We start from the raw sequence: 20,808 nt of genomic DNA, 5'->3' as shown, positions 1-20,808 counted from the left end.
CTCGGTCTCCCACACGGCTCCCGGGCCATGCAGCTCCCCGCTCGCCCCGGTGCGCGGGCAGGCCGGCGCCGCTGGCCAACACCTCCACCTCCCGGACACAGCGCACACGGCACCAGCCACACGTCTTCTCTGCCCTCCCCTGCTCACTAACGTGTTGGATCCACGGGCTTCAGGGACTCCCAAGTTGTTAACTGAAGGGTTTGTTGACAGGAGACAAGACCCGTGGATTAAACTTTGAAGGGATCTTCACAAGACTGCTGGAACACTGAGACGGCAATACGCATGAGGTTTGTGCTTGCCATGCCGAGGTCTTCACCTGCACAGGGAATAATATGAAAACCTATAAATAAATTTATAAAATCTTTGATCAATGAATTCTGAAAATTTAATTTGCTAGCACTCATACGCCTCTGAATTCCTATCCCTTCATCTGTTCCTAACTAAAGTCTGTTACAAAGAAATCCAATGTGCATCTGACCATTGCTTAGCTAATTCAATACATCAGTACATTCTTGATTTCTTTTTCCTGACTCAGTGCTGAACTATGTACCAAAATCACGTGCTGGGAACCAAAACCAGAGTTTAAAACACGGCTGGAAGAGAGCAGCCAGCTCACATTACGGACATTTCCTATTTTCCGCCTCAATTTTCCCATCAGTTTCAACTGGACGTTTGAAGCCCTCGTCAGCGAAACTGCCTCCTGGGAGCTGATACTAACCGACAGCCTTGTGCCAGAGTACAACAAAGCAAGCTGATTTGCTTTAAAGAGAGGAAAAATTTCCACTAGGGCCGCCCCGCGCCCCGCCCCGAGGGGAGGGACCCGCGCCCCTCAGAGCCCCGGCCCCGCCCCGCGCCGCCTGCGCCCCGCGCACGCGCACGCGCTCTGCGGGAGCTCCCCCGCACGTACTTCCCGTTCACCGGTCGCGGTGCCGCTCCCCTCGTTCCCAGCCCGCCGCACTGCCCGCGGGCGATGCGGTGCTCCCGGCGCAGGGCAGGCGGGCCGCGCCTGAGCCCCTGAGCGCTCGCAGCCGTTCCCCGCAGGAGCTCCCTCCCTCCGTCCCTCCATGGAGCAGCCGTACGGCGGGCAGGCCCTAGCCGGCGGCGGCGCGCTGGGGCCTGTGGATGTGCCCAGCGCCCGGTAACGGCGGCGGGGGGGAGCGGCCGCCCTGCTGGCTCCGGCCCGTCGCCGTCCCTTCTTCAGGGGGGCAGCGGGCATCGCCCTGCGGCCTCCCGGGGGCGGAGGGGCCGGTGGCCTTCGCTGAGGCGCCGGGGCCGGGCCCGGGCGGCGGCGTGGCAGGTGCGAACCGGCCTCTCTCCTTCTGCAGGCTTACTCGCTACATCGTGCTGCTGTGCTTCGCCAAGGTTTTGAAAGCCGTGGGGCTGTTTGAAGCCTATGATCTCCTGAAAGTGGTCCACCTCGTGCAGTTTATCTTCGTAGTGCAGCTGGGGTGAGTGTGCAGGGGATGGAGCCTTGTCCCCCACGCGTAATACTTTGGGTATTCTTTGAAGCGTCAGGGTTGTAACCCGGTTGTTGTTAATTGAGGAGGAGAAGGCATAATAGTGAATCCAGGAAGCGCTTTGTTCATAGCAGTGTTTTTTTCTTCACATTTCTGTTCAGTGTAATTTCAGTATCTTGGAATATCTCAAATTGGAAGTGACCCATAAGGTCCGTTGAGTCCAACTCGCTGCTTCTCACACAGCTACCTGAAACTGAAACATGATCAAGAGTGTTGTCCAGACACTCTTTGAGCTCTGGCAGGTTTGGAGCTGTGACAGTCCTGGAGAGCCAGTTGCAGTGGCTGTCCGCCCTCTTAGTGAAGAACCTTTCCATAGTGCACAGTGTGAATTTGCCCTGATGCAGTGTCATTCCGTCTCAAACCCTGTCATTGGTCACCAGATATTACATCTGCTTCTCCCCTGCTCCTCTACTGTAGAAGGTGCCACAAGGTCACCCCTCAGCCTTCTCTAAGCTGAGCAAACCAAGCAGCCTCAGATGCTCCTGTTGCCCTTGAGACCTAACACCATCTTGGCTGCCTGCCCCAGACAGAGTCTAACAGTTTGATATCCTGCTGATACAGAGGCACCCAAAACTGCACACAGGACCTCAGCTGAGGCTGCATCAATGCATTGCAGAGCAGGACAATCACCTTCCTTGAACAGTTGGTGGTGCTGTGCTTGAATGCAAATGCACCCCAGGACACAGCTGGCCCTTTTTGTTGACCCATATTCAACTTGCCATCGACCCAGATTTCCAAATTTCTTTCTGTGAGGCTGCCATCCAACCTTTTGTCCCCTGCTTTGTGCATATAAGCAGGGTTACCCCACAACAGATGGAGAATCCAGCACTTGTTCTTTTCATATCACTGGCAGTTGTCCAGCTCTGTAGTCTTTCCACATGTTTCTCTAAGGCCTCTCTGCCCTCAAGAAACTTCAGTGTTTTTCCAGCTTCAAAGTTGGGCCTGTTTTGATAGTGCTATTGTTCATGGTGTGATTGTTGCTCCAGCTGGAAATCCAGTACCACACAAATGTGCTCTCACCTTCCCCCACCCCAGGGGGCTGGGGAGGAGAAGGAGGAGGAAAACAAAAAATAAAACTCACAGGCTGAGATAAGAAGAGTTTAATAATTGAAATTAATAAGGTAATAAATTATTGATCAGTTAATAAGCGAAATATAGTGATGAAAGGAAGGGAGAGAGAGAACACAATAAAAACAAGTGATGCACAGTGCAGCTGCATCAACACGATGATACTTGGCCCATCCCCAAACTACAATCAGTCCCCTTCTGGGGACTCAGTTTATATACTGATTATATGTTATTTTGGTATGGATCATCCCTTTGGCCTTTTCAGGCCAGGTCTCCAGGTCTCCATTCTGCCTCCCAGCTTCTGCATCTGCTTGCTGCCAGGGCATGGGAAACTGAAAAGTCCTTGACATCACATAAGTGGCACTAAGGAACGGCCAAAACTGTGTTATCAACATTGTTCTCACTCTGAATCCACAACAGCACTGCACTAGCAGTAGCACTGAAGTAGCAGCTACTGAAAAAAAGTTTATCTCATTTCAAGCTGAAACCAGGATTCTCAGAAATGTCCAAATTTTGTTAACAAGGGTGTAGAAGAAAAGTTTTCATTAATTTCTACAGTTTGTTTTCCTGAAGTTCTTGTGTGGTTCAGCTGCTGTTTTTCCCAGATTGAGGGGTGAGTTACAAAAAGGGATATGAAATACACAGAAACAGTCTTTGCAGGCAAAATCCTGCTTCCTGTTTACCTGATGAGATGTGAAAGAGCATTTATGTAATAAACTTGACAGAGTTGAAACATTTGGAATTTCATTTTTTCGTTTTATTTCATATTCATGTGCATTTATGGGCTTCTCTCTTGCATGTTCCCAAGCACCATAGTTTTTTTTTGTCCATCACTTTTGATCTCACTTGAGTAAGTTATGTGTCTTCTACTCCTACAGGACTGTGTATTCAGCATTGTATATATGAGTAAGCCTTTTTGTATACCTATCTTGCTAATAAAAATCAGGATATTATTTCTCTTCAAAACTTCTGAGGTTGCCTATTTTGATTTTTGTAAATTACAAGTCAACTTATCGCTAGCGATTCTCTCAAGTACTGGCATTTGAAGTACACCAGAACTAAAGTTCATTTGTCATCACTGTAGTACTGGTATCTGACACTGGTAATGCAGCAGGAAAAATAAAACCAGTGACTGTGTCAGTATTGCCTGTTAATGAATAAAATGTATAGGAAGCCATTAAACTGAACCAGATATGAGATACCTAGTTGTTTAGATCTGGTTTGAATAAAAAGCTGACTGCTAATAAACTAATAGAGAAAACTTTCTCCTTTTGACAGGTCTGCTTTTTTCATGGTTTTGTTTCAAAAACCATTTTCGTCTGGAAAAGTGGTAACCAAGCGTCAGGTGAGTCGATATAAGTAAAGAATAACTCACATCCTTGTAAATATTATTGGCAATATGAGTCTCGCCAGAATTGAAAGGCAAACAAAGATTATGCCAGTTAGAAGATGTGGCTACAGATTCTAGAGGATACAGCTAACTCAGTGTCTTGTGGGCTAAAACATGCAGTGTTCTTAGTTTTTCTCAGCTTCTTTTGAGAGTGTAGTGAGGAAGCTTGTCCTTATTGCCAGACAAGCATCTGCTGTAAGGAGTGGATTTTCAAAAACAACTGTCTACTTAGCTGACTTGAACAGTTAGATGGGCAATTTCTGAACTGCCAAAATGGCAAAATGCTCCAGTCTTGTCCCTCAGAACAGAATAGTCACTTCTGCACCTAATGAGGGCCTAAGCTAACTGCTCATCAGACCTTTGTGAGTTTCCACTATCCCAGGGAGTTTAGAGTAGGGCCAGGTTGGAACTGATTCGTAGTAAATAAATTTTCTTCACCTGCTTCATACTTATCTTGGGTTTATGTAATTCTGTGCACAAAAACTTGATCCAGTGCATGCACTAACTAGACAGAATCTGAAGGATAGCCTCGAAGTATTCCTTCATGACCTAGATGTGTGTAGCAGAATTTTAAAAATGTGAACGGCAATAAATGGCATATTTGATTTGAATTCAGAAAAATCTGTTCATATGTGTGGTTTTACTTTTGCTAAAAAATATCACGTTCTGGATTTTGAAGGTGTTTGTTGTAGGTACTGCACCTTGTTTAGCATATTTCCAGAAATAATTTATTCTAAAACTTGCATCTGAAGTTAATAATGTATTGAATATCTGAGTTAAAGCCTGCTTCCTGAAAAAAGAATATAATACATAAATATTTGTAGGCATAAGGTCTTTGCCTGAATTTGTACATTTTATCCAGTTCCTTTTATGTTTATCCAATATATACAATAGATTACAAAATAGGTAAACGAACACCAGATTTTTTCAACCATTTTCAGGCAATTTGTTAGAGAGAACTCAGATGATGTTACAAAACCTAGTACAAAGGTATAAAAAAATCTGGTTCATAGTATGTCCAAATAAGTCTTAGTTGCCTGGCAAAGTGTCTAGAAAGATAATCATGCTTTAAATTATAATTATAGGACTTGCAAAGCACATGCTTTCCCCTCAGTTTCTTCAGCTATTGCACTAAAACAATGCTAGTAATAGAGTGTTTATTTTGAAACTCCATAGAAAATTATAATGAAATATCTTTCTTTTGTAGTGGATCAAAATTTTTAAGCATGCTGTTGTTGGATGTATCATTTCACTCTTGTGGTTTTTTGGCCTTACTCTTTGTGGACCACTGAGGTAAATATGTATCTACTGTAAATACTGTTTTCCTTTTGTGATTCTCCCCTGTCTTGCTCCTTTGTTGTTTGTTTTCTGTTTGTCGGACAATGCTGCTAGCCACTTGATGTGTATCCAAAAACTCACTGAATTTTTATGAACTTTCCTGTGAAATCTTTAGTGCTTGAGAAAAAAGTACATATAATTTCTGTAGAAATAGTAATTTTCTTCTACCAGAAGAACTACTTTTATGAGATGCCAGTGAAATTCTTGATAGCACTTGAAGATTTGATGTGAGTGATACATCAGGGTCACTTTTTTTGCTTCCCTACTCTCATTAATATAATGCCAACTGTTTATTTACCTGCTTGAAGTCCATGGCTTGATGGCTAATGGTAGCAGCTGGTATTCCTCTGATAGGTGACTAGAAGCAATTTCTGCACTTGTTGCAGAGTACTTTTTTATCTGGTTTGCTGTGTGTTCTGTGTTGAAATTGAGTAATGTTAGTGCATATCCAGGTAAAACCATTTGTGCTGTGTGTTAGTACTACTGATTAACTACAGCCTGGAGTACCTAGACTTCCAGAAATGAAAGTTAATATACTGGAAAGCATGCTTCACTAGAGAGAGGAAAGTAAAGCCTTAAATGATACATTTTATGAAGGTAAATTTTTATCATCTACACAAGAGAAGGCATACCTGAGACTAATAATACTGTGATTAATTATATTAATGTGGTTAATACTCTCATGTCTTTTTGGATGCTGGCAGTCTTCCCTAACAGAACCAGTTACATGGATCCCAGCATGTTCTATTGCTATGCGAAGATTGCAAAAGCATTTGGTAAACTTGAGAGCAATAATAACTTTCATGTTCTGCTCAGGAATACAGCTTTTTAGTTAGCCTTTGCTGTCTGAAGGAGGTAGCATGTAAGCTCTAATTTTTTGTTTTCAGCAATTAAGAGGTTTTGAAATGCCATAAGCTATTTAGTGATCAGCACCTCAGTGAACAGGACGCTGTACTACAGAACAGTACATCTTCTTTTCTTTCTGGGAGCAGAAACTGGTTTGGAGGAAATATTGTAGTGGGAATAACTCCATCTTGAGCAAGTTGGTATCTTGTTGTGTTGCTAGAAGAAAATACAATTTAAAGTTATCTATAAATGAATAATTTTAATCTGTTCCTTGAATTAGGAAGTTCTTATTTTATAACATATAGTTGTCTGCAGCTAGGTCTATCCTGATGAAGGCAAATTGATTTGTATTTTCTCTTTTAAATTAACTCTGGTGTTATGATCACAGGATAAATCTTTGTTGTGTCATTAGTTTCTGCTGAAGTAGTGTATATCAAGGTTGTAGGTAAACTCATCATAAATGGAGTATTTATTTCATTCTTTATAGGACCTTGTTGCTGTTTGAGCACAGTGATGTGGTTGTGCTGTCACTCCTTAGTGTCTTGTTCACAAGCTCAGGTGGAGGACCAGCAAAGGTACGTAAAAATATGTTTTACCAAATGTAAAACATTCTGTATCTTATAAATTCAAGTATGTCTTTGCCTGGAACAAACTGTGGTTTGGATCCACATTCAGAGAAAATGTGGTTTTTTAGTTTAATTAGTGGTAAAATTCTAAGATGTACAACTAGAAACTATAAATACAGCATTGAGAGAGAGAAACAGTAGGTGAAGCTTTTGAATATCCACAGCAGATACCTGAGAAGTTTTTCTGTTTATAGGCATAGAATAACCTTGAGAGCTATTTTTGCACTTCAGCATTCTTTGTAATGGGATTTTGGATTCAAACTGGTGAAAGAATACCTGTGCATGTAGTGGTTCTGACCTCAGATATGGAAGTCCAGCAACATTGTCTCCAGTTCCTGGCCTGGAATCTTCAATGCATTTAGCTTTTCACATACATTGTTTCTTTCTGCCAGAAAGTCTTCTAGGTACTTCTATGTCTGTATGAATCCTGTGTGTGCTGAATACTTAGGCCCTTTCATTTAATTGTAGACCTGTATTTGAGGCATGCTCTGTCTCAAGTCCCATTGCACATACTTTTGTAAGATGTTCTCTAAATGTGCCCAATCTGCCCTATATGGAATGAGCTTATTCCAATATCTAGCACTCTTGAGCACTTTCACTCAAAAAGAGTAACAGATAGAGGAAAATGCCTCCTCTTATATAGCTAAGCCTAGAAGAGAAGTCCCACTTTGGTGCCATCTCAGGCTGGGAGTTCTGAAATCTGCATCTCATCACTGCACTGGAGTTCTCTAAGCACTTTCAGGCAGCCCTGGGAGTAAAGTCACAGTCAGTCATCTGTACTGATACTATGTGCTCACCCCCTGCAAATTGAGAAGCTTAAGGCTTCCAGCATGAACATCATACTGAAGAAGACAAGTTACTTTCGCCATCAGATTTCAAAAAGGATAGAAAAAAAAAAAAAGCTTCAGAGAGATTCTTTGTCACTCTCTATCTTAGTGGGCCACATTTGGCAATTAAACTGCATATCTTATAGCAGCAGAAGCAAGGGAGCAATAATGCTTTCCTCTGAATGTTTCAGCTTTATGAAGTGAACTGGTCAACTGACTTTCTGCAACAAGAATGTGATAGGTCTGTTTGCCTTTAAAAGATCAATTGTGATAGTATTTTTCGGACATAGAACTCAGTATCTAGCTAAGATGATGAATTGCAGTCTGGGTAGTAAAAGCTCTAGGAGCTGGGATTTCATAGCTACCTCTGTCTTTTCCCCACAAAAGCACAGGTGTTTTTTCTCATATCTTTGCATAGTTCTTTAGCTTTTAGGGTCCTGTAAGACAAAATTAAACAGTTTGTACAGATCTTGTTTGTGGCTCATTGATGCTACAAAATATTAAATCATCTGGCTGAAATAGCAGTGCATTCTGACAGGCAGAAATACACCATGAAGAAAGTAATCACACATTTTATAAGATATTGGCATCTAGCTTGCTACAGTGGTGATATGTTCTAAGTTACGTGGTAGTCTGAAAACCAGGAAAAATATGAAATTATATTTTCGAGGTTACATTCTTTAAAATAATGGGGGTTCCTTTCATGATTTTCTTACTGAAGTACGTTGATCAGGAAACAGGGAAGGAGGGGAATGATTTCCTAAATTTTTTTACAGTAATCTGTTGTAGTAGTTTAGTAATACTTGGGGTTTTTTGATGTTTGGTTGTTTCTTGTTTGTTTGTTTGGGTTTCTTTTACAGACAAGAGGTGCTGCATTTTTCATCATAGCTATCATCTGCTTACTGCTTTTTGATAATGATGACCTCATGGCTAAAGTAGCAGAACATCGTATCCTTTCTTGTTATGTGAAAGAGCAAGTGACTCTTAGTACTGGAGCAGAGGAAATGTGTACTGAATAAAATTATAATTAGAAGTAATTTAGAAGTATGTTTTCAGTTGATCACCTCATCATAGTGTACTGACAAAAAGTGGTACATTTATAGATGGGCAGTAAAAATGAACAAGGAGAAAGTAAACTTTTAAAAGGAAGAATAGAAACATGGAATAACAGATGTAAATAGTATATTCTGGAACCTTATTGATGAATTTGCTTAGTTTTCAGTGAGTAGAATCCTAAAATAGAATCATAGAATGGCCTGGGTTGGAAGGCACCATAAGATGATGATCAAGTCCAGCTGGTTACCGAGCACTGCCAAGCCCACCACTAAATCACATCCCTAAGTGCTACATCTGTATGTCTTTTATAAACCACCGGGGTGTTCAGCCACTTCCCTGGGCAGCCTGTTTCAATTCTTTATAATCCTTTCTGAAGAAATTCTTCCTAATATTCAATCTACTGAGTGCTAATTCTAATACCTTATGTGACTTACAGCCATTTCTTCTTGTCCAGAAAGAACTGACCCCTACCTGGGTTCAGCATCCTGTCAGATAGTTGTAGAGAGTAATAAGGTCTGCCCTGAGCCTCCTTTTCACCAGACTAAACACTCACCTCCATCAGCTGCTCCCTGTAAGTGTTCCCCTGCTCTGTTGCCTTTCTCTGAACATAGCTCAGCATCTCAGTGTCTTCTTGTACTTAGGGCCCCAAAACTGAGCAGGATTTGAGGTGTGGCCTCAGCAGTGCCCAGGACAGGGGGACAATCCCTGCCCTGCTCCTGCTGCCCACACTATTGCTGATCCAGCCAGGATGCCATTGGCCTTCTTGGCCACCTGGGCACACCCTGGCTCATGTTCAGCTGCTGCCACCAGCACCCCCACGTCCTTTCCAGCCTCTCTGTCCCAGCCTGTGGCACTGCCTGGGGCTGTTGTGACCAAGGCCAGGACTCAGCATTGGCCTTGTTGAGCCTCACACCACTGGTCTCAGCCATGATCCAGCCTGCCCAGATCCCTCTGCAGAGCCTTCCTGCAATCCAGCAGATCAATAACCCACACAGCTTGGTGCCACCTGTGAACTGACTGAGGATGCATTTGATCCCCTCATTCTAATCACTGATAAAGATACTAAACAGCCCTGGAGTCCATGCATGCACAGCTTTTCCTCCATTCACTAGGCAGGTCACTTCATCATAGAAGATCAGGTTGGTCAGTCAGAGCCTGCCTTACACAAATCCATGCTGAGGGCTGGGCCTGATACCCTGGTTGTCATGCACGTGCCAACACACCATAAAGCTCAGTTTGCTTACCTCTGCTTTCTATGTTGTGCTACCTTTGCCTGTTCTTGTTCTTGGTTAAAAAAATAAAATAAAATTTATTGAAACTCTTCCTTAATTTTTAATTTAGCTGAGGGGCATCATGACAGTGCTCTTACTCATGTTCTGTATACAATCATTGCTTTCCTGGGAGTTGCAGATCATAAGGTAAATAATATGTATTTTAGAATCTTTATCTTAAGTTTTGCAGGTAAGTACACCAATTCACCAGCTCAGAGCTAATCCAGGCGTGAACCAAAACCTAAAGGTTGAACATCCCCACCCGATATTGGAATGGAGCTAGCACTGTAATTTTTGCACACTGATTGACATCATAGGAGTTTCAATACAGCAAGCCAAACCATACAATGTTCAACCTCTATAGCTGATAAGGACTTTGCTGTAATGCAATTAACAAATTAACAAATCTCATTAAAATTACCATTAAATACTCTGTCATCAGTGTTCCGGGTGTATATAATGCTTTGCCAACAACCGCTTCTTTTGGGATTGATGTTTTGTTACTGCATCTTTGGCTTTCCCCAGTCTCTCCTTTACATTAGACTTGTATTTGAAGACACAGATTCTGATACTTCTCAGAGAGATAGTCCCATTGTAATTTTGTTTCCAGTTTAAGAAAAGCACATTAATATTTTCTCCTTTTAAGTGTTATTGTGTTTGGAGTTAGGTTTTTGGTACTTAAGAAGTGCTAATGGAATCCCTTTCTATCTCCAGGGTGGAGTACTGCTTCTGGTACTGGCACTGTGCTGCAAGGTTGGTTTCCACATGGCATCCCGAAAACTATCTGTAGATGTTGGTGGAGCCAAGCGTCTTCAAGCTTTGTCTCATCTTGTTTCTGTCCTTCTGTTGTGCCCATGGGTTATTGTTCTCTCTCTGACAACTGAGGTAAGATAATAAGTACGAAGATAAATCTTTTTCTGTAATGCCTGTGAATTGCAATTTAAATCTTTCCTTTGAAATATCTCTAAAATTACCAATGTTGCTGTCTTTATTTTTGTAAATAGTAGTAAGCTTTGTTTGAAATTTTTCCATTATGCTTTTCTTCTGTATTTTTTTATCTGTGTGATATTTAATTTCTTCTTTTGTATGATAACTGTATTTCATCCTTCTAGCTGAGATGTTATTTCTTGGATTAATCTACTAATATTGCACAGGGGTTAATGATTGCATAAATACAGTGCTCTTTTATCACTAAGAAGTAGATAATTTATTGTAATTTTAAAAAATGCTCTTTATGCTTGTGCGCATAGGGATTGTAGGCCATTGCAACCATGGCATTGTATATGGAATTCCTTTTACAAACACTAAAGTATTTAAAATACAGTATTTTAGTGCAATTTAAATATATGTCTCTTTATATCTGGAATGATGTGTTTTTATGATAAATTGAAAGTATAAAAGTATTTATGTTTTATAGATCAGTAAAAACACTTGTAATCCAAGTGAACTACATTTAATGCTGTGAATACTCTTTTAGTAAGCAGTCCTGTTTGAAATCTGTTTTTTGTTGCAGAGTAAGGTGGAGTCTTGGTCTTCTCTCATCATGCCTTTCGCAACAGTCATCTTTTTTGTTGTGATCCTGGATTTCTATGTGGAGTCCATATGCTCTGTGAAGATGGAGGCTTCCACATGTGCTCGATATGGATCCTTTCTCATTTTCATTAGCGCACTGCTTTTTGGAAACTTTTGGACACATCCAATAACAGACCAGCTTCGAGCTATGAACAAGCCACCACACCATGAAAGCACAGAGCATGTTCTTTCTGGAGGGGTGGTAGTGAGTGCAGTCTTCTTTGTTTTATGTACGTATTCTTGTCTAAACTGTAGTAAATCTGTAGTCTATGTAACTGGGAGGCCAATCAGAAAATTGAGGTGTGTGGAATTATTTTGGATGAGCTTTTGTGGACTATTTTGAGTAAGGCAGCCTGTAGGTTTTTGCTTTTCTACTGTTTGTTTACAGAAAAAAAGGGAATGTGATCTGTTGTGGAAGGGATGATCTAATAATAAACCTCAAGATGAAGCTGACAGTCAATTTGCTGCCTGAACATTTCATGTAAACCTTGATTGCTGATTAGACACGTTTTAAAATAGCTGTGAAGCTTAGAAACAGCAACAAAAACTTCAATACTTCCCTTGCAGCTGCCAATATCCTGTCCTCCCCCTCCAGGAAAGGGCAGAAGGGTACCCTTATTGGCTATTCCCCTGAAGGCACTCCTCTCTATAACTTCATGGGTGATGCATTACAGCAAAGCTCCCAGTCATTGCCCCGGTTTATCAAGGAGTCACTGAAACAAATCCTTGAGGAGTATGATTCTCGGCAGATCTTCTATTTCTTGTGCCTAAATCTGGTAAGTGCATGTTTTTTTTCTTCAAACCCAATTACAATAGTGCATATATAATACAGAAAGAAGAGTTATTCTTTGAAAGATTCCTATAATCAATTGGTTTGAAAGTGACCTTTGCCAGAGCAATTTAAGTAGTGGTCACTGATTTGTTGTCACAGTGCAGCACTGGTTTTATGTGTAAGGGTTATATTAAAAACTGAATACTTGTATGATAGTATGTTTAAGGTTGAGATACCTCAATGTTGCCAGCAGATAAGGTGAAACTGATAAGGCCTCAGTTAAACTGATAAGGACTGGGACAACAAAATAGAAGGTGTGAGGTTGATTAGTGTCATATTGGAGCAGGTTAGTTTTATTTTTAGCTTCTCTCTTTCTTGAATAGGAAAAGATGATGCAGTAAGTAAAATTGATAGACCTTCATTTACAAATATCTCCAGAAAAATAAGGGGAGAAACTCGAAGTATCTGTATTAACTGTAAGGAATTCCACGTTGGAATATTAAAGATTGGAAAAAAGTTTTTAGGCTGTTGGATTAATAATAGTAAAATGAACAGGGTAAATGTAGGTATTAAAAATGTTTCCCTGTGTACCTTTCTCAGAGCCAATTCCTAAGATTTAAACAGTCAACTTACTGGTGAAGAAAATGTTAGCATAACAGATATATAGACAGCATTACTTTTACACTAATTATGTATCAGATCAGAGATCTTACATTTTTAATGATAAAATGCCTGGAATTTTGTCTGTAGAATGTAATTTCAAAATTCAAAACAAAAAATTTACTCCTGTAAAGAACTGGTTTTTTATGTGTGAGGCTTTAAAGCAGTAGGTTCAAAAACGTCTCTTTATAGACTTGGAATGTATCACCAAAGAAAGGAGAGAAAAAATGTCTAGAAATACTTAGAACAATATCCTTGAAAACTGGTTAGTATTCTATGAAAAGAATATCCTTCCATCTACCAAAACATTAGTACACAAGTTGGTGTTTAAGGAAATCTTGAAACTCTGTTTTGTTTTAGGCTTTCACTTTTGTGGAGCTTTTTTATGGAGTATGGACCAATAGCCTTGGTCTTATTTCTGATGGATTTCACATGCTTTTTGATTGTTCTGCATTAGTGATGGGGCTTTTTGCAGCTCTGATGACAAGGTGGAAAGCAACTCGTATATTTTCATATGGGTATGTATCTTGGGTTCTTTAAGGACCATTTAGAGCTTAACTCTTCTTGCTCATTTTCAGAATGTCCCAGTATGTGTGGGATATTTTACTAGTGCATGTTTCTGTAGGTTTTTTGCTTTGTCTGTTCTGTTCCATTTGTGCTCATGCTATTATTTGCTTACCTGTGCAAAAAATGTGTCTGAATTGTAACTTTTATTTCTACAAGTAAAACCTTTATCACTGAATATTCTTTAGAATTACCTCATGCTAGGCATTTATGTCAAACAAAAATCTATGTTAAAAATCAGTGTCCATATGAAGATTTAGATTTGGCTGATACAATTAAACTTTATATGCTAATTTAGCAGTTTGAAGCCCTGAATGGACAGTATATATAAGAGAATACTTCTATATTGTTTTATTATAATGGAGTTTGGAGCTTGGACGGTTGGAAAGTGGCAATCTCTTGATCAGAACAAAATAACTCAGAAATTGAGGCATGATTCTGTGACATTGAGGAGAAAAATCACAACAATCTTAACGTTATATTGAAAGAATTATAAACTTATTTATTATGACTTTGACATTTGTTCAGAGTAGCCATTCTTCATTCTTAAAAGCATATATGATTATTTTTAGATATGGACGTGTAGAAATTCTCTCTGGATTTATTAATGGCCTCTTTCTGATGGTGATTGCTTTCTTTGTCTTCATGGAATCAGTGGCAAGACTGGTAGATCCTCCAGACATAGACACCAATATGCTAACTGTAAGTTTTGCCCTTCTGTTTCAATGTAGTTTTGCAGCTAATGGTTAATTTATTTTTTTTGCCAGGGCATTTAGTGGACAAGGGGAAATGGCTTCAAACTGAAGCAGGGTAGGTATAGGTTAGATGTTAGGAATAAATTAGATATTAGGAAGGAATTCTTTACTGTGAAGGTGTAAGGCACTGGAGCAGGTTGCCTAGAGAAATTGTGGGCTTCCACAGTTCTCCTTAATTACATGCACGGCATTTTTGGTTACCATGTTCTAGAAAATAAGTTTGAATACGTGTGAGGATGCAGTGAAGTTAAAGACTCTTCTCCCTGTCACAGCCGGTCTCTGTTGGAGGGCTGATTGTAAACCTTGTTGGTATCTGTGCCTTCAGCCACGCTCACTCCCACGGGGCTTCTCGGGGAGGCTGTCCCACTCATGATCACAGCCACTCTCACCACAGCCACAGCCACGGGCACGGCCATTCGCACGCTGACCATGGCCACAGCCATGGACACTCCCATGGATCTTCTGCAGGAGGCATGAACACCAACATGAGAGGCAAGTACACACTGTTGAATCACTAGTGATGTATGTGATTTCTAGGAGACTGAAGATTTTCAGGATCAGATTTATGCAGTATTATGCCTCAATCTAAAAATGCTCTCAAGGAGTAGTGTGACAGACATTAAATGCCCTATTAATTATTAAATTAAATGGCCCCAGGAATTGCTCAAACCATTTATGAATTTAACTTGAAGAAACATGGAATATTTCTGTGCATATGTGTGTAATGCATAAGGAACAATAAAAACAATAATCTATAGTACTCAGTTATATTAATAAAGGTCACTGTAAACCTTATTCAAAAAGCTTTAAGCCCTTGTTTCTAAGTTCAAACTGGAAGTGAAAGTACAAGGTCTCTGTCTATAAAGATACTACTGTTCTTCTAGGTGCCATGTCACAGCAGGTTGTAAAAACAATAGGAAGGGGATAAAAATCAGGAGAACAAATACAGACCAGCAATAAAATACGCTTTTATTTGTGATTCAGAAGATGAAGTGGTAAAGAAAACCTTTCAATTCTGAAATAATAAGCTAACTAAGAAGGGCACTGTATATGAAAGTTCAGCATAGAATTTTTTATTATTTACCAGCTGTCTGGATTACAAAAAAAAAGACCTTTAAAGTAATGTTTTCTATGTAAACTTGTCAGAATATGGTGAATAGTCTCATCTTTCATAGGTTATTTTATATCTTAACTCAGTTGGTTATTCTGGTTTTCCATATTAATTACATCTGTAATTTTTTTAAGTCTGCCTATACTTATGTTTCAATATTCTTTAAAATTCTTAGCTAGCACTAATCACTTAACTAACACTAATCTTAAAGTTGAAGAGTATTTCCTGTGCCCATTGAGAATGAACCCACAGTTAAACCAATAGAAAGTGAAAAAAAATCATAGCAGTAAAACAAAGGTGATTCTCTTGTAAAATTGGAGTAAAATTAGCATACAGAAGAACAACCAGTACATTCATGTGTGTCCACATTAGCAAGTCAGTGCATGTACACTGATCTTCTAACTCTCTGTTAGGGATCAATGAGTCCTTATAAACAGAGTTAAATAATTATGCTATTTTGTACAAATTCCCACTAACAATTTAAAGACTATTCACATATACTTTAGTCTGTGGATGCCTACCTAGATCACTGCCCCATAGTTTAAAAATTTTTTTTAATATTGATTTGCAATTAAATATTAGACCGGCTAAATATTTACTGTATTTTGTCCCAGGCAGGGCAAAGAGTCATCTCTGTTTAGCTTGAGGATTTAGTAAGCTGCACTAAGTTTCTGCTATGGAATATATACATGCATTTTAGATAGAACTGTTAATCACTCTGTTTGTTTTGATTTTAGGTGTGTTTCTGCATGTGTTAGCAGACACTCTTGGCAGTGTTGGTGTTATCGTATCCACGATATTTATTCAGCAGTTTGGATGGCTCATAGCTGATCCGCTGTGCTCTCTCTTCATTGCTACACTGATTTTTCTTAGTGTTATCCCACTGTTGAAAGATGCCTGTCAAGTGCTTTTGTTGAGGATACCTCCAGAACAGGAGAAAGATCTGCATGCTGCTTTAGAAAAGGTACAATTATAAATGGTTTTGTATGCAAACATAAAAAGCTGTAACAGTTTTTAATGATTATTAGACTCAAGCAGTTCAGTCAGATAGCTTCTGTTGTCTTACACAACTTCATGTCTCAAGTTGTTTAAAATCTATTTTGTGAGAAGTAACAGGATGACTAGTTCTAACTATAAAAGTTGGTTTGCAGCTAAAAAGACTTCCACTGGTTTTTTGCTTTTATGGGTAGCCCATAATTTCAGACACATATGGTAACAGTTTGGTAAATGTACCACACTGTGGTACTGAGAAAGTAATACAGCAGTCCCCAAACCTGCAGCCCTTTTAAACTTGTTACAAACATTCAGGCTACAGGATTATATAATGAGCTTATGATTCCAAGTTTTCTGATTTATCCATATCATGAAGGGTATACCAGTTCACAGGTGGGATGGCAAAACTTAAGATTTTTTTTCTGATTATTTTCTCATTCTAGACTGTTCTCTTCCTGTCTGGTGCAGTATGGCATCTGCTTTGAGGCTGTACCTAGTCTTTGCTGTTGCCTCATTTTAAGTTCCTGCCCAGAATTGTGGACCTGCATATGCAGAGCTCCTCACTATAAAAGAATGAGTTAAAAGTTCTTTGAGGGTGTCATCAACTAGAGGCTTCAAGGAAGACTATACTTATGGTGTCCTGTCAGATACTAGACAGGAAAATGTGTTCTTGTCTGCATGCAAAAGAAGAGAACAAGTGGGAAGTCTGGGAGAGATTCATGTAGTGAAAGTAACATGCAGTGTGATTTCACTTTTTGATGGAGGAAGACAGTAATTCTGAGAGACTGGGGGAAAAGAAAGTGGTTTTTTTGAGAACAATCCAAGACCAATTGATTAAAATAGCAAAAGCATTTTAAAAATTACATTGCAATACAACAATATGCTTGCTGTAGGTTGACGCCATCCAGCAGCCAGGCTCCCTCCATACAGCCACTTGCTCCCTCCCTTTACCACCATCACCACTGCCAGTGGGATGGGAGCACAAGCAGGAAAACTCTGAGAGTAATATAACAGGTGAAGAAAGAACAGTGGAAAAAATTTTAAAAAAAAGCAATGTACCACCTCGCACAAGCAAACTGATACCCAGGCAGTCCCCAAAGAATGGCCAGCCTGGAAGCCAAAATGTCCTTCATCCACTACTCCAATTTTTACTGCTGAGCAAGATGTTACAATGGTATGCAGTATTCCTCTGTAGAGCTTGGATCAGCTGCCCTGGCTGTGTCACCTCCCTGCTTCTTGGCCATTCCCAGCCTACCCACCTGCGCAAGTGGGAAAAATATAAAACTTGCCACTGCCTGGTAGAAAAGAGAAAGCCTGAAAAGTTCAGCAACAGCCAAATCATTGGTGTGTTATCAAAATTATTTCAGGCAAAAATCCAAAGCACAGCGCCTTATCAGCTGCTCTGAAAAACCATCACAGCTAACTCAGAACAAAGATTAGTTTGAAAAAATTATATATTATGAAAAAGAAATTGTGTCTCTGAATAAAGTTCAGCTATGATAACTAAATATAGCTGTTAAACAATTAGGTAACAAGTGCCCTGGTAGGTGCCAGAAGAGTATTCTGATTGGTCTATCCATTTATGTTTCTGTGATCTGTTCATTAAATCAGGGATTTTTTCCTCATCCTATTTAGTTTTGCTCTTCTGAGGTCTTCATTTAGTTTGACTTTTGCCTTCTAGAATTTTACAGTAGTATCAAGGTAATCTTTCAATACAAGATATTTCTGAATATAGCTTAGTTGGAAAGCTGCTGTGCTACAGGTTTTTTCCTTGTGAAATATTATCCACCAGTAGCCATGTGCATGTACAAGTGTAAAATTACTTAATTTTTGCTAATGAAATTTCTTCACAGATTCAAAAAATAGAGGGAGTTATATCCTACAGAGATCCTCATTTTTGGTGTCACTCAGCAACTGTTGTGGCAGGCACAATACATGTGCAAGTGATATCCGATGTGATGGAACAGAGAATTGTACAGCAGGTAAAATGCAATGTTTTTAGACTCTTAATTTCTTAATTTCCTACTTGGCATCTCCCTTTTGGCCACAGACTGAAGTTTTAAGTTGACATGTATGATTCTTTTTTTGTAGCTGTCTGTTTTTGTCTCAGCTCTGTAGAGCTGTATTGTCTCTAACGCTGTACTGCCCCTTGCCTGCTAGCTTGAAAAAAAGAGTGTAAAGTGTAAAGAGTTGTTTGCTAGAACATCTGCCAAAACACAGACTGAAAGTGCCACTACATCTGCTCTGAGAAAAGGAGAGGTGTAAAAAAAGGCCTACAAAACAGGGAATAAACAATAGAGGTATCTGGATGCAAATCACGTATCTTAAAATTGGATTACCACTACCTATCTGCCATGTGTTTTTCTTTTCCTCAAAAAGGTACATATTTCCTTATGTTAGACACTGACAATCACCCAGTGTGCAGAAGTTGCAAAGCCATACCCTCTTAAGCTACTTTTTGCTTTCCAGAGAATTGAAGTCTTCACAATAATATGTTGGGTTTTTTACAGCATTGCAGAGCCAGCATATGGCAAGTTACTATGAGATACATGTGAAGTGCAGTACTAATGTTACTTGTACCATTCTGTTCAGGTCACAGCAATTCTGAAAGATGCTGGTGTAAACAACTTAACTGTCCAAGTGGAGAAGGAAGCTTATTTTCAACACATGTCGGGACTCAGTACAGGATTTCAGGATGTCCTTGCAATGACTCAGCAGCTAGAATCCATGAAATACTACAAAGATGGTACTTACATCATGTAATAGAAAGTTGTATTTGCCAAAGGAGATGTAAATGGTCAAGCTGTTGTATTCCATATGTGTATTTTTGCCGGGAGATCTTGCACATACATGTACAGAAACAAATGAACTATATATTTTAATTTTTGTAAGTATACTATCTTGTTAATTGGATTGAGATGCTTTTATAAAGGAAATAAGGACTTGAGTACTTACTGTAAATGTGAAAATAATCGAAATCTTATATACTACTTGTTTATTAAACAGAAGTCTTGAAACCTGTAGATGAGCACAGATATATTCCACATTTTCTCTAAAGTGGGGAACATCAGTATTGTAATTTCTTGTTAGCAGTGGGAAATAGAAGTAGTTTATATTGGAATGTAAACATAATCAACTAGGCACTGTTTTTCTTTCCTCCAAGGATAGCTTGAAATTGAATGAAAAAAACCACTTTATTTGGGAAGTAAAAAACATCAAGTCCTGTGTTTTGCATACTTTGTTAGATAATAGAAATATACAGTTTTTATATTATGTCTCGGCATACAAATCTGATTTCTACATTAAATGTACCAGAACAAATATATGTTACCATTTTACATTCGTATCAAAGTACTTTTTTTAAAAAGCAAAATCCACAGATCTAACAATGCGAAATAGGGAAGGGGCAAAAAATGAAAACACTTCTTCCTGGGAAGACTCAGAATCGTAACTCAAACCACTCTGTAAAATAAAACTTCTTGTACTTTTTGTATGAATAACTGCAAATGCAGTATTTGAAGTCTAGAAATAAATCAGTAAGCACCCTAGCATTCAACTAAACTTCATCTCTTCAAGATATGTTATCCTGTACTTTGCTTGTTTTTTTTAGTAATACCGTGACAGCTTCAGGTGCACTGTAGCCAACTGTGCCTCCATGTATTACCTGGGGAAGAAGCTCAGGTTTAGAATTATAAACTGTGACAGTAGTCTTGGACTTGACAAGTTGCTGAAATGAACAGTAAATTGAGACTTCTTGACTGGAAAGTGAAAGAGTGCCCTTATGTAAGAATTATGGATGTTGAGGACTTAATACTGCAAAGGAAACAAATCTCTGTGTTTAGTGAAAATCTATCCATGAGGTAATAAAATACATCTTCAGAGGTAGTTGTGCTGGCATCTGTTTATAGGCTTCTAGTGCCCCCTCTACTTGTCTGTAGCATGTCAAATTTTTCCTTGGAATTTAAGAAATTAATTCAGTGGTTAACAAGAACGAATACATCTTTGATCGTCCCTTCTATTATTGTCATACTGGTTTCTTTTTTCTGGTATTCAGTGGTTCTTGAATACCATAATAATAAGAACAAACTTGGTATTAGTGAAATTATCTAAACATTCCAAAAACCTATTTATCTACATTCTAAAGGTTTAATTTACACTTTACTAATTTTGGTAGCTTGTTTCCATTCCCTCTGTGTTGGCAATTTCCCCCAGGGGTTAGAATTCAGCACCTGAGACACCAGGGTCTCACTCAGGAGTCTTTGAGACCCTCTCCAGGGGGGTTTTGAGACCCCCAAGGAGGCCAGGGGTATGCCCTGGGCTCCTACAATCCAGCCCTCTGATTATTACCCACTGCTGGTACTCCAGGTTGGCAGTGATGAGATTGAAAAGAGTGTCAGGGCAATTAAATGGGACTTTAGGGCACTGGGTCAAGTGGTTGATAG

General features: G+C 39.5%; 1 protein-coding gene across 1 annotated transcript; it reads left to right on the top strand.

Moving 5' to 3' along the window:
• The first annotated feature begins 871 nt into the window (after positions 1-871).
• Positions 872-20,251, top strand: SLC30A5 (solute carrier family 30 member 5). The gene is made up of 16 exons (XM_079330306.1): positions 872-1,138; positions 1,326-1,448; positions 3,864-3,930; positions 5,183-5,268; positions 6,647-6,734; positions 8,473-8,560; positions 10,010-10,086; positions 10,654-10,824; positions 11,453-11,741; positions 12,079-12,287; positions 13,304-13,461; positions 14,080-14,209; positions 14,535-14,754; positions 16,111-16,337; positions 18,220-18,348; positions 18,959-20,251. Exons 1-16 carry the CDS (start codon positions 1,065-1,067, stop codon positions 19,127-19,129), a joined length of 2,307 nt encoding a protein of 768 aa, XP_079186432.1. The 5' UTR covers positions 872-1,064; the 3' UTR covers positions 19,130-20,251.
• The last annotated feature ends 557 nt before the right edge of the window (positions 20,252-20,808 follow it).

The sequence above is a fragment of the Erithacus rubecula genome (genome assembly GCF_903797595.1).
Source record: "Erithacus rubecula genome assembly, chromosome: Z".
In the NCBI taxonomy this organism is placed as follows: Eukaryota; Metazoa; Chordata; class Aves; order Passeriformes; family Muscicapidae; genus Erithacus; species Erithacus rubecula.
The sequence above is the reverse complement of the archived record's forward strand: the minus strand, read 5'-3'. Positions and strand labels throughout refer to the sequence as shown.